General features: G+C 36.5%; 2 protein-coding genes across 2 annotated transcripts; both read right to left on the bottom strand.

Annotated features, from left to right (window-relative positions):
- Positions 1 to 35: 35 nt before the first annotated feature.
- On the bottom strand, positions 36 to 5,225 carry zmat1 (zinc finger matrin-type 1). The gene is made up of 7 exons (XM_052588772.1): positions 4,966 to 5,225; positions 3,433 to 3,539; positions 3,243 to 3,332; positions 3,012 to 3,144; positions 2,656 to 2,916; positions 2,260 to 2,350; positions 36 to 1,729 (listed from the first exon to the last, which is right to left on the bottom strand). The coding sequence occupies exons 1-7, from the start codon at positions 5,093 to 5,095 to the stop codon at positions 790 to 792; spliced, it is 1,752 nt and encodes a 583-aa protein (XP_052444732.1). The 5' UTR covers positions 5,096 to 5,225; the 3' UTR covers positions 36 to 789.
- A 415-nt stretch (positions 5,226 to 5,640) lies between these two features.
- On the bottom strand, positions 5,641 to 10,972 carry entpd2b (ectonucleoside triphosphate diphosphohydrolase 2b). Its single transcript, XM_052588724.1, has 9 exons — positions 10,147 to 10,972; positions 9,440 to 9,557; positions 9,101 to 9,251; positions 8,318 to 8,477; positions 7,876 to 8,103; positions 7,497 to 7,766; positions 7,299 to 7,418; positions 6,484 to 6,618; positions 5,641 to 6,316 (listed from the first exon to the last, which is right to left on the bottom strand). Exons 1-9 carry the CDS (start codon positions 10,261 to 10,263, stop codon positions 6,110 to 6,112), a joined length of 1,506 nt encoding a protein of 501 aa, XP_052444684.1. The 5' UTR covers positions 10,264 to 10,972; the 3' UTR covers positions 5,641 to 6,109.
- Positions 10,973 to 12,271: the final 1,299 nt, after the last annotated feature.

The following is a 12,271-nucleotide window of genomic DNA, read 5'->3' on the forward strand; positions in this document are numbered from 1 at the left end:
TTAGAAAAAGGTCAACAATAAATACTTAATCTATGTTGATGTAAACAGTGGGAGGGGTTTATTTGATCAAAGCATGAAGCAAGTCGAAGGACACATCCACATGGACATGGGTGGATGGCTCACGTAGTGTTTTTGCATCACAACACAAGGTATAAAGTTAGTGATTTCTCCAAGAGAGAAGAGCAGCTCTAGAGACATCCTCAAGTCTGTGGTCCTGAGCAATTCAAGGAATGAACATTTTCATCATTTGCTCGCCCTCATCTCATTCCAAACCTGTATGATCTCCTTTCAGCTGTGGAACACAAATATCATAATGTTGATGTTGCTCTTTTCCACACTGTGAAAGTGAATGCTGTCGAGCTCTAAAAGTACCCTAAACATAGCAGTTCCGCCAGTTTTTAACAAACGCTGTAGTTTTTTAGCTAACAACACAGCAAGGTTGAATAGGTGGAAATGCAGGCAGCAACATTTTTAACCAATATTTTCAATCGGTTTTGCACCATGAACATTCTTAACATTCTTAACGTGTTCCATAGAAGACATATGAGTTGGAAATGAAATGATGGTGAGTGAATCGTGACAAAATGTTCACTGTTGATTCCCTAAAAAGGAACTGTGATCAGATGAGTTTCTGTATAAAAGAAAGCACTTTAGAGTTCTTCGGAAAGCATAAATAGTGGAAGGGCCCAGAAGATTTCGGCAAAACGCTTTTCTGGTGCCCTGTGCAGTTTTATTAGAACAATACTGTCAGACCATCATCATCAAAAAAAAAAAAAAAAAATCAGAAGTCTAAAAAACGCCAAGAATCGTCTCATCCCAGAGTCTTTCCTCCTCTGTCCTGTTGTCTTCTGGATTCATCTTCTCTTTTCCTTTTTTCTTCTCTTTTTTATGTTTGTGTTTGCCATCTTTTGTTTCTGTCCTGTCCTCTACGGGTTCCTCAATCTTTACTTGTGGTTCCCCGTGCACTTCAACCTCTTGTTTCTCCAAGAGTTCCTCTTCTTTTCGTCTCTCCCCGTGCCTCCTACTTTTCTTGCCTGCTCTTCTTTTACTCCTGCTTTCCTCATCTTCACTAGAGCTCCTCTCTTTTTTTCTTCTCTCCTTCCATTTCTTTCTATCATCTTCTCCTTCTACACTTCCTCTCCTGTCTCCCTTCCGCCTCTTTTTCCTTTCTCCTCGTTCCGAATCAGACCAGTCCTCCAGGTCTCTTCTTCTCTTTCCTCGCTTTTTCATCTTCCTCTTCCGTCTCCTCCTCTCTCTGCTGTCATAACTGCTGCTGCGGTCACTACTGCTGCTAGTGTAGGAGGAGGAGTCTGAGAAAGAGGAGGAGCTAAATGACTCAGGGCTCCTCCCTCTTTTATGCAGGTGACCAGGTGGGAAAGGAGGATGGGCATGGGGCATAAATCCCGGCTGATAGTGTGGGGCAGGGCCTCTCATACCAAAGCCAAACTGATTGACCTGAGACTGGAATTGCGGGTGCCAGTGAGGTTGAGGGAAACCAGGAGATGGAAAACGTGGTACCAGCTTCCCAGGTTGAGGAATCTCTTCCGCTTTCTGTGGACTTTCTTTCACACTCTCATCTAGACCCTTGCCTGCTTGTCCTATGGTGCCCAGCCCTGCTTTGGGATCCAGACCCCGGGCCTTCTGCACCTGGATGTAGTCAGCCAGCTCATCCTGGAAAGAGTCGTACATTTTCTTCTGAGATTTGCACAGTTCCATAACTTTCTTCTCTCTAAGGGCAAAGATTAATGACATTACATTTAGTCTTGCATTTGAACTAGTGATTGACAAACATGAGTTTTTCAATAGCAAACAAAAAAAAAAATGGGCTGGAAAAACAATTTTCACTCAGAAATTGCTGAAAAAAAAAAGTACAACGAAATGGCAAATAACACACTAAAATCAGAAAACATACAGCCTTTAAAAATGGATTTTTTACAGTGTATGCAAATATGTAAAATCCAGAAATAACTGCAATATATCACTGCATAAAGTCAACAGTAAATTAATCCATTTGCCACAATTTTGTATCTAATTTAATACATTTGCATAAATATATATATATATATATATATATAAAGAAGAATCTATGGTGAGATTTTGCCCATTTTAGAATATAAATAAGATTCTTTCTGATTTCATTTGAAACATTTCATTTAAAAAATGACAAATATTTGCTGACAAGATCAAGATCCAAATCCTAGTGTGTGTAACAAAAAAAAGGCATCAGATAAAATAACGAATGAGAGCAACGTCACTCACTTGACAAAGTGTTTGTTTCCCTGCATGTGAGCCTGGTACATCTCTATTGAACTGAGCGTCAGACAGCAAATCGGACAAGTCAGGGAGCTTGCTGAATGTGTGTGTGTGTGTGTGAGAGAGAGAACAACAAAATTGGTAAAAGAAAGTGGATCAAATAACAAGAAAATATCAAATGCACAGTAAATTTTCAACCAAGAATATGTAAAAATCATGAACGACCACTGAATAGAAACAATATTTCTGTTTACGTTAATGGATTACATGTGACAAATTTGTACAACGTTTTATAATTCTTAAATTTCATATTAATTAATTAATAAGGCATTTCTGAATAAAATTGGTCATTCATTTTAACATCGTTTAAATTGGTCAGTGTAGATATATTTTAGCGCATACCATGTTCTGCCTGTTCCCCCATCTGATCCAGCATCTCTTGCCGGGCCTGGTTCCTCTGATGCTTCCGGCCGCTGTAGTGCTGCTGGGCGACCAGAGGGTTGTTAAAGGAAGCGCTGCACAGTGTACAGTACTTGTTGGGGTCACTGAGATCAACCTCTTGATCGCCCAAGCCAGAAGTGTCCTTCTGCTCCAAACTGATCTGATTCTGCACAGCAGCCTCTGATGGGTGTACATCAGGAATCGTGGGCTCTAGAACAGGTGCTGAAAGTTGAATATAACATTATAGTGTTATGACAGATTTAGCCCACAAGGCTGAAAAAGTCAAACCTAACAGTCCCCAGTTTGATTTCACTCACATCCAGGTGGCAGAGGATTGGTTTTTCTCATGTTCTTTGAATGAACTTTGCCCTCATAGTGCGACTTGGCTACAGTCGGAGAGCTGAATACCATGTTGCACAGCTCGCAGAACTTCTCTGCAGACAGACCTCTCTGTAAACAAATTTGAATTATTTTATACTAACACTTAAGAGCAATTTACAGTATGCATATGCACAATATTTGCATATTCTGTATGATCTGTTACATACCAGAAGGCCTCCACAATCTTGGCTCGGCTTATTTATTTTAGTGTTCTTGTTCTGCAAGTACATCCTGACTCTTTGTGCATGCTTTTTCCCCTGGCAACATAGAAAACAATGTTAGAAATATGGCTGCAGCTTTTTGCGGTTGCCAGAAAAGAAAATCTTGATACAGTTGCATGAAAACCACCTCACAAACCTCATAATGAGAAATCCTCTGGGACTCATAAAGCAGGGTTGCTTCACAGACGTGACAGAAGTTATCTGTCAACAAGCCTTCGAGAAGACCACTGTCGCTCTGAGACCCTGCAAAAAAATTTGACATCAATGTAAAATAATATTTACTGTATGAAATAATCTTAACATACTTGTGTAGTGTAGCTGATGTGGTTATTATAGACATGATCTCACATGGCTCATTTTTTTTTTTTAACAAATATGATTTTCAGAGTATGAAATGATGATTAGAAATGTTTTAGATACACTGTGAGGCTTTTGGTTAAACTAGTGATCAAGAAACAGACAGTACTCTACTGGATCTCTTAAAAATATCAGTAGACAAATTGTGAGTTAATAAAAAAAGCATAAGCAAAATACATTTTTGTTCAATTCATTCGGACATAAATTGTTGGACTGAACTAAATGTGCCAATTTATGCACAAATGCTTTTACAGAGAAATTCGTTCTGCTTAAATTTCATGAATGAGGCCCAATGTGTGCAAGCAAAGCATGTAAGTAATAATGCATCTGGTTGCTGTGGTCCAAAAAATATATATATTTTAACAGAATTAAGCATTCATTGACAATTATTTATTGTTATGTCTGATAACTAATAACTGACCCATATTAGAAATCTGTAGTAAAAAAAAAAAAAAAAAAATCCATGTTACACCTGAATCTAGGCATCAGTACATCATAATGTAAAACTGAAATTATTCCAGTTCATTAAAAAACAAAAAAAAAAACACTATTAATATTAGCCCAATAAATGACATAGTGTTGATGCTGTGCATACCTAAATAGATAATTTGGATAATTAGATAATTAAGTCAGACCTACCTGAATTCTATTATTTGCATAAAAAACTTTAATTCGATAAGGCTGCTTGTTCCTCAATCTGTCATAGTACTATCAGCTAAAAAATCTAGCTACCAATAAAGTTGTGCATAAAGTACTGAAATATCATAAAAAAACATAACTAAATTAGCATTTATTAATATGTACTACTGTCTTAAAGATCATTTGCACCAATCCTTTTAAAATGTGATACTAATTTATACATATATAAAATGACACGAATTAGTCAGAAATAAAAACTTAAAATGAACTAAAACGTTTGGAAATGTCACAAACGAGCTACAATGGAGGATTATTGGGATCATTAGGAGGCTAAAAAGGCTAGATTGTTGCTTCATCGGCGAATTAATCTATTTACACGATGGTATGATTCATTAACTCCACATTTTGTGTCTTAACGTGTATTTTCAGCCGATGAAGAATGACATTCGACTTTTAAACACATCAGATTTGTTTTAAAAAGGGGGTTTTGTGGTGGTTGTTTAAGATAAATCATGGGTACTAATATTTAGCCTAGCCTAGCTTGTTGACTCGCTACGCTTTATTAGCACCCATGAATCCGTCTCAAACAACTCCAACACAAACATTCGATGCAAATAAACTCCCCATGACTGCATTTTTGAAGTTTTTGAAGGGTTTCAACTGATAGACTCACCTTCTTCAACCTGAGAAATATTGGTGTTAGTGTTTTGTACTGTTTCTGGATTGATTTCGTCTGAATTTTTGATTTTGTCTGTTTCCGCACACTGCGGAGAACACGATACACTAGCTTCAAGCTCGGACATTTCTTAAAAAAAAAAAAACTGGAAATAAATCAAAACTGTAGTAGATTACGCTAAAATGTCCAAGAGCCCTACATGGCATTGGCTAAAATATGAAGGGAGGTGATATGCGCATGCGCAGTAGCAAATGTTTCTCTACGTGCAAGCCACTGAATTAAGCAGATGCTGCCATCATCTGGTGTTTTTATGTTTTTGTCTTAGTAAATTGAAATACCTAAAATAAATCTTAGCGTTATGTTGTAAGAAGCAACTATATCATAGTTTACCATATTATGAAGCCCACAGTTATAAATAAAATTGTAAGCAGTTCCTGATAAAAAAGGTAATGTAACACTATAATGAAGCAAAACTAGATCTGATGTAAACAGGGTCATCAAACATTCAACCTTTTTTTGTCATTTTGCCTAGTTAACTCTAAGCTAACTTTAGATTTGATGGTAAACTAATAAAATAGGTCTATAGATTAATTGGTATTTGTTAAACATATTGTAATCTGCTTTTGTTTACACTTACTTCAGTAACCTGCATCATAAATGAATTCAGCTTGGTAAATTTTTAACATTACAGTTTTATTCCTTCAGTCTGAGAAATATTTGAAATGCTGTGAATGTCTTAGTGTAGGCTACATTAACTGAAGACAAATGTGAACTGGCCAAAGAGAGTTCTGGATCACTGATCAGATATCATCGCCAGTCCTCAAAAAGACATATATTTCTTCTAATAAAGTCGATTAGTGTATCACACAAGATAAACAAAGACAACTTTGCTGTAATCTGTTAAAACAGTAACATTGCTGAGATACAACAGTGATGGTATCAGATACACCATAGTATGGGCTACCATATATAATATTATGTAGTGTTATTCATTTTGTGCCTCAATTTAATTTCCTAACAAGTTTTGATGAAAAAAAAAAATTTTTTTACATTAGATGCAATATTAACACAGACAGTACAGTATGAATGCATTTAAGTTTTGTTTAGTCTGTCCAAACACAACTGTAGGCATAGCAGTGAGCTATGAGACACCTTCATCCTTCCTTTTCCTTCGAATCAGGAGAGCCATGTAACAGACGGTGACAGTGAGGAGGACGGTTAGGAGAATCAACAAGCCAATCCATGCTGCAGGACACAAGCCCTTCCTGATGCCCGCAGGTTCCTCTGGAAGAAGACTGCTCACACTAAGAATATAACCTAGAGCCCAGCCCACAGACACCTCACCTGCCTGTGACATAGTAGAGACTGAAACTGGGGTTTGCATTTATTTGTGTACTTAGTTCATTTTCACACAATTTGAATTTTATTGAGAAGCAAACTGTCAAATTATTTGTGGTTAAGGTCAAGGTGGTTCTATGATTTACAGGCATATGAGTATAATTTTGATGAACTAACCTTTTTCTGAAAAGCAACATTTTGGAAAGAACTCTCATCAAAGTTATAACCCCTTAGCATTAGCACTTGTATATACACTGCGATGGCACAGTAATCCTTCAGGTATTTTTTCAAGTCAGGAGCTTTCTTGGTCATCTATAATGAACAGAAGATATGGATATGAATTTTTAAGATTTACAGGACTTCAGTGATGCAATGCAGCATGCTTATTGAGTGTATTTTTATGATAAACAAAAATACTTTATACATAAATATACATAATACATAAATACATAAATATCCAGTTAACATTTGGAATAAATAAATCTGAAATCAATAATATTACAAAAAATTATATATATATATATACCGGTGTATATATATATTGTGTGTGTGTGTGTGTGTGTGTGTTTAATTTTTATTCAAATTGATTTCAGGTTGAAATATCAATTGGACCTAAAAATGTATAAAAGTAATTAAAATATTAATATCTGACTATGAATAGATAATATATTTTCTTTCCAGTTATAGGTCAATTAAGATTTTAGATCAGTGTCATTATATTCATGACATTAAAAAAAGCGGTATATGTATATATATATATATATACACACACACACATATTTTTTTAATGTAATAAATAAATCATAAATACATTTAATATATATATCTTATTACTACAATGGGGGTAACATTCAAATATTTTCATAGTAAATTACACCATGTTTTATAAATCCTGATAGCATTTGTTGTAGTGGTTTTAATTTATTCTGAGGTAGCTAAAACAAGAAATAGTATTTTATGAAATAAAAAAAAAAAAACTTCATAAATTATACCTCTTCTATGGTCATATTGCACACAGTTTGGGTAGCCTCCTCTAACTGAGCAGAGGTTCTGATGTTTATCCCTGTACTCAGCTGGAGATAACTGTGAGTGAAGAAATATGCAGAGAAGGCCTAAAAGACAGACAAATACATAAGATTTCATTCTATTAAACTTGTACGTTCCACTTTGTCCATTCCAGGGCCTCTCACCATGAAGCTCCCGCTGATGTTGGGCTGGAAAACTCCATTAAAGGAACACTGAGAAAAGGGGCAGAACTGGAAGGAAAATATATTAGAAGTGTTGCCAAGGCAGCTTTGGTAGTCCCCAGAGCCTTGCACCCTGATCCAGGAATGAGGATTGTAAGGTTTGGGTCTCTTAGACACTGTACAAGGAGAGTCAAACACTTGTTCCAGCTTGAAGACATCAGTGAAGTCAGATGGGTAGCAGGGATGATACACTTTGCTAGTATTACCCTGCGACTGAAATGAAAGAGATATTTATACTGTGGCAGGACAAAAACAATTCACCAAGAAGTCTCCAACACATATGCAATGAGGTATTATTGATTTGTGATGCATAATGTCATACTTCAACCAGGTAGGCCAGGATCTGGCGCAGAGCCTCTTCTTTACCGTAACACAGGTAACTATGCGTGTATAGGGAATAATCCTGACCATAGAGATGCATAGTCATGCTGTTCAACTTGTTCTCAACCGTCTCTGGGGTCTCAAAGGTGATCTGTGTGGATGCCCCCCCTAAATCCAGCGCTCCGACAGTTTTTCTGCCAGAGTTAAGCCATCGGCCCACATAGCCATACTGTATAGTGTGGAAATGAGCAATCAGAGACAGAAAATTGCCACTAGATGGCCCAAGAATCTGAGAAACCAGTAAAAATACTGTACCATAAACAAAACACTGGCTTAATACTTAGATGTATATGATGACATTTAAGCAACAAAGTTTAAGCATAATTAACTTATGGACAGTTTCACTGACAAGAAAAGACAGACATACTCTAACAAGAACGCACTTTTATGAAGTTTTCAAGAAGGTAGTTGACAGTGACCCAACCGTAAACACCCTCTTCCTGACCGCTCAGAATTACTGCTCCTCGAAAGTTGAAAGGAAAGGATTTGATTTTTTGTTTGACTTCTTGGAGAATCTGAGATGCTTTGTCAGGATTGGTAATTCTGAAAAAAAAGATGAAAAAAAAGAAGAAAGGTATTTGGAGGTTAAAAAAAAGCAATCAGCATATGCCATCCCAGCAGAAAACAAAATTTTACTACATAGCTATAAAATTCTTTGTGGCAAAACATAGCCTACACTGGCCCTAGAAATCTTTTGAACAATTAAGCCACTAAATGTATGAATTTGCATTAAGATGACCAAAAAGCACTGTAAAAACATTTTCTCTTTTCAAATTTGTAAATATATATATTTTAAATTTTAATAAGTTTTTTTTTTTGTAAAGATCTGTTCCTCTTAGGTTTATTTAATTACATTATATATATATATATATATATATATATATATATATATATATATATATATATATATATAAATATATATACATATACATATATATATATATATATATATATATATGAAACATTTTGAAACTAGCATTTTGTTGTTTCTGTATTTATCCGAATGAGAAAAACCTTTACCATTAATCTGACTGAAAAATTACTACTTCAACAAGATTAAACAGAAAATAAGACTACCAGAAAAAGTTTTAAAAATAGGATGTGTTCTTTATATGTGGCCTTTAAAATGAGTCAATCCTACATGTAGCAACATAAAACACACTCACTTCAGAAGTCTCATGCCAGCAGTAGCTCCCAGATACACAGGGGTGCGATGATGTCTGTCTGGGGGAATGTCGTGCATGGCCTGCTTCAAGCACCCCTCAAGGCTACGGGCCGCTGCGCCCCGCTGCCCTGCATAACTAGAGATTCCTCCTCCTGCTCCGAAGAAAAACAAGACATAATTACATCAGTTTTCATATTTTTATGACATTATGAATTATAACTAGATAAAAATATCTTATCCATATTGATATTCATTAATTTATTTACGCTTAAGATGTTTATCTATATCTCTTCCATTAATCCGCCTGAAAAATGTTAAATATTTCAGCAAGTCATTTGACCTTTGACATGACACTCGCTGTGCTGGGTGACCACGCCTGTGCCATTTAATTTGTCTGCCGGCCATCTGTAGATGAATAAAGCAGTGTGTGAGGACCCAGCGTCCATCACAACCCCATACTGCAATGAGAGAGAGAGAGAGAGAGAGAGAGAGAGAGAGATCTATGAGATAAATTCAAAATCTATGTGATTTAGAATGTATTATTATTATTATTATTTATCTCACACAGAACCTAAATTTCCACAACACGATGAGAACATAACAGTGATTTATACACATAAGCCACTCTAATCACATATTTTGAGATCATTTTAATTACTTCTAAGATTTTGTACATATTGCGTGTTTCCGTGATCTGTTACACAGTGTTTACCCACGGCTCCCAGGGGTTAACATGTACCCGTTGCCCGAAGACACACTTCATGGAGATGCAACTCCCAGAAGTATCTGACATAACAAACTATCCCGAGTCGGCATCTTTATTTGTTCCACGGTTCCCAACAGGAGCAAAATGACCATTCTCTATGTTTACCTTGTGAAGGCTCACCTCCCCAAGAGAAATATATTAATCAGGAAACACTGCGTAAAATGCAACTTAGCTTACAGGAGAAAGAAAGAAAGAAAGATAGAGAGCAAGAGACACAGAGAGAGTAAAACAAAAGAAACTATTCGACATTTTGATGAGGACACAGAAGTAATCATACTTACCATGTACTGTGGTGGCTCCTTCATTTCATGTATGGATACAGTCAGGAGTAGAATAGACACAATTCCAAACAGAAAGAGCACCGCTGAGACAACAAACTTAACAAACAGTTTATCCATCAGTAAAGTTGGGGTTTGCCTGCTGCTATAGATGGTGAAGGAACAAGGGCAACCCCTCCACCCGCCCAGTTCCTTAACAAGAGAAAAGACTTCTCTTGTACAAAGAAGCCCAGTTAGTTAACAGCAGAACCATTTCTTTAGAATAGTAATAAACACCAATTTTGCAAGTGTAAATGTTTTATTGTTATAAAGATTGTTTGGAAATACAGATAGATGTATAATAGTTGTTGCTGTAATAATAAATGTCCTGCATTAATTACAACCTTTTTTTTAGTATAAGGGAGTGTTCCAAACTTTCCTAAATCTTCTTCCATCATCTGTTTAAAATGTGACTAAAGGTGTGTCTGCTGGTGCAGCTGACTAAATCTAGAGTCAATCATGAGCAGCAGGACTAATGTGATGGAGACGGGTTTTATTTAAGGTTTCTCTTCTTTCTATGTCCGCTGCCTTTATTCAAAAGCTGACACAGACAGCATGCTCTGAATAAGATAATTCTTGCCAAGAATGGAGACACTTTTCATTTACAGGCCTACTTTGTATCCACAAGGCACCACTCACCATGTGGTAAGAATTTCCTGTTTGCTGTTGAAAAGGGAGGAGAAGTTGTGTGACATCATCTACATTTTGGGGAGGATTACTGGCCACTTGAATGCATGAGCATTAATGCTTATTTTATGACAAACAGAATGACTAAATTAAGGCCACACATCTAGATCTTAGATTGAATGAGGCGTCAAAAATATGGCAAAGGTTATGTTTTGGTGATGTTCTGTGTATGTTTGAAAGGCTTGAGAGGAAAACTAGCTTTTCTCACAAAACATTTCTGTTTAAAGATTCACAAGCACACAAAGCTAAAACAAACCGGTTTTATGAAGAGAATTTAACTACATTTCAAGCTTCGCTAGATAAAGATTAACAGATTTAAATAAATGGATAAATACAGTGACTTTGCGAATTGAAATAGGCATAATTTCCAGTGTAATGGCAAACCTAGGAAATCATTTAAATAAATACAAAACTAAAAGTTCAAAAACCGAGTAACCTGACAGTGTGAATAATTTCCTTCTTACTTCACACACACATATAGTACATTGAAAAATCTCACACTGGAAATCTCCGTGTTATTTAGTTTATCAAACAAAAAAAGAAGAAGAAGAAGAAAAAACACAGCAGCATTACATATAAATGCATCCCAGATGGGTGCACCAAATATTGAAACAACAAAATGTGTAACATCTCAGTGCAGCTTGTCCAGTTCTGGTGTGGTGTTTTGAAACAATGGGAGAACAGACTCTTCACACTGACACAAGTGCCAGACCATGATACAATAATAATTCAGCAGCAGGAGCAGCATCATGACAACCAAAGCCAAAATGACCAGAAGGGCCACCACAAGTCTCTTTCTTGTGCAAAATGGCTGAGATGACCAGTGGCCACCTTGGGAACCCTCCTCCAGTGAGTGTTTAGGCCTGAAGTGGGTGGACAGGCAGTGTTTAATCCAGTTCCCAGCAGGAGCAACAGGTGAAAATAAGCATGCCTCTCTCTCTCCCATTGTCGCAGAAGAAGCTTCTTGCCCACAGAGCAACTGTCACTACCACCTGCCAGCAAGTGTCTGAAAGAAGAAACATAAAGTGGTCATATGGATTAAGCAAGTAATAGCAACAACAACAACACACACACACACACACACACACACACACACACACACACACACACACACATATAAATGAGGTCAAGTCCAAAAACTCCTTGGCAACAACATAGCGATGACATGCCATGGCAACTCCCTAGCAACGTGAATTTTCCACAAACCAGCACTAATTGCATTTTACTTAAAAAAAAAAAAAAAGGAATTTCAATCATTAACATGTCATTTTGTCCAAAACGCTTTACGAATTTTTGTTACTTGGTAATTTTTTTTTCTTTCAGTATTTAACTTTTACGACAGTAACACATTTTATGGCAGAAATGTAGCTCTGGAATCAAAGCGCGCGAACGTCAGAGAGGT

Source organism: Carassius gibelio, chromosome B21 (genome assembly GCF_023724105.1).
Source record: "Carassius gibelio isolate Cgi1373 ecotype wild population from Czech Republic chromosome B21, carGib1.2-hapl.c, whole genome shotgun sequence".
Taxonomy (NCBI): Eukaryota; Metazoa; Chordata; class Actinopteri; order Cypriniformes; family Cyprinidae; genus Carassius; species Carassius gibelio.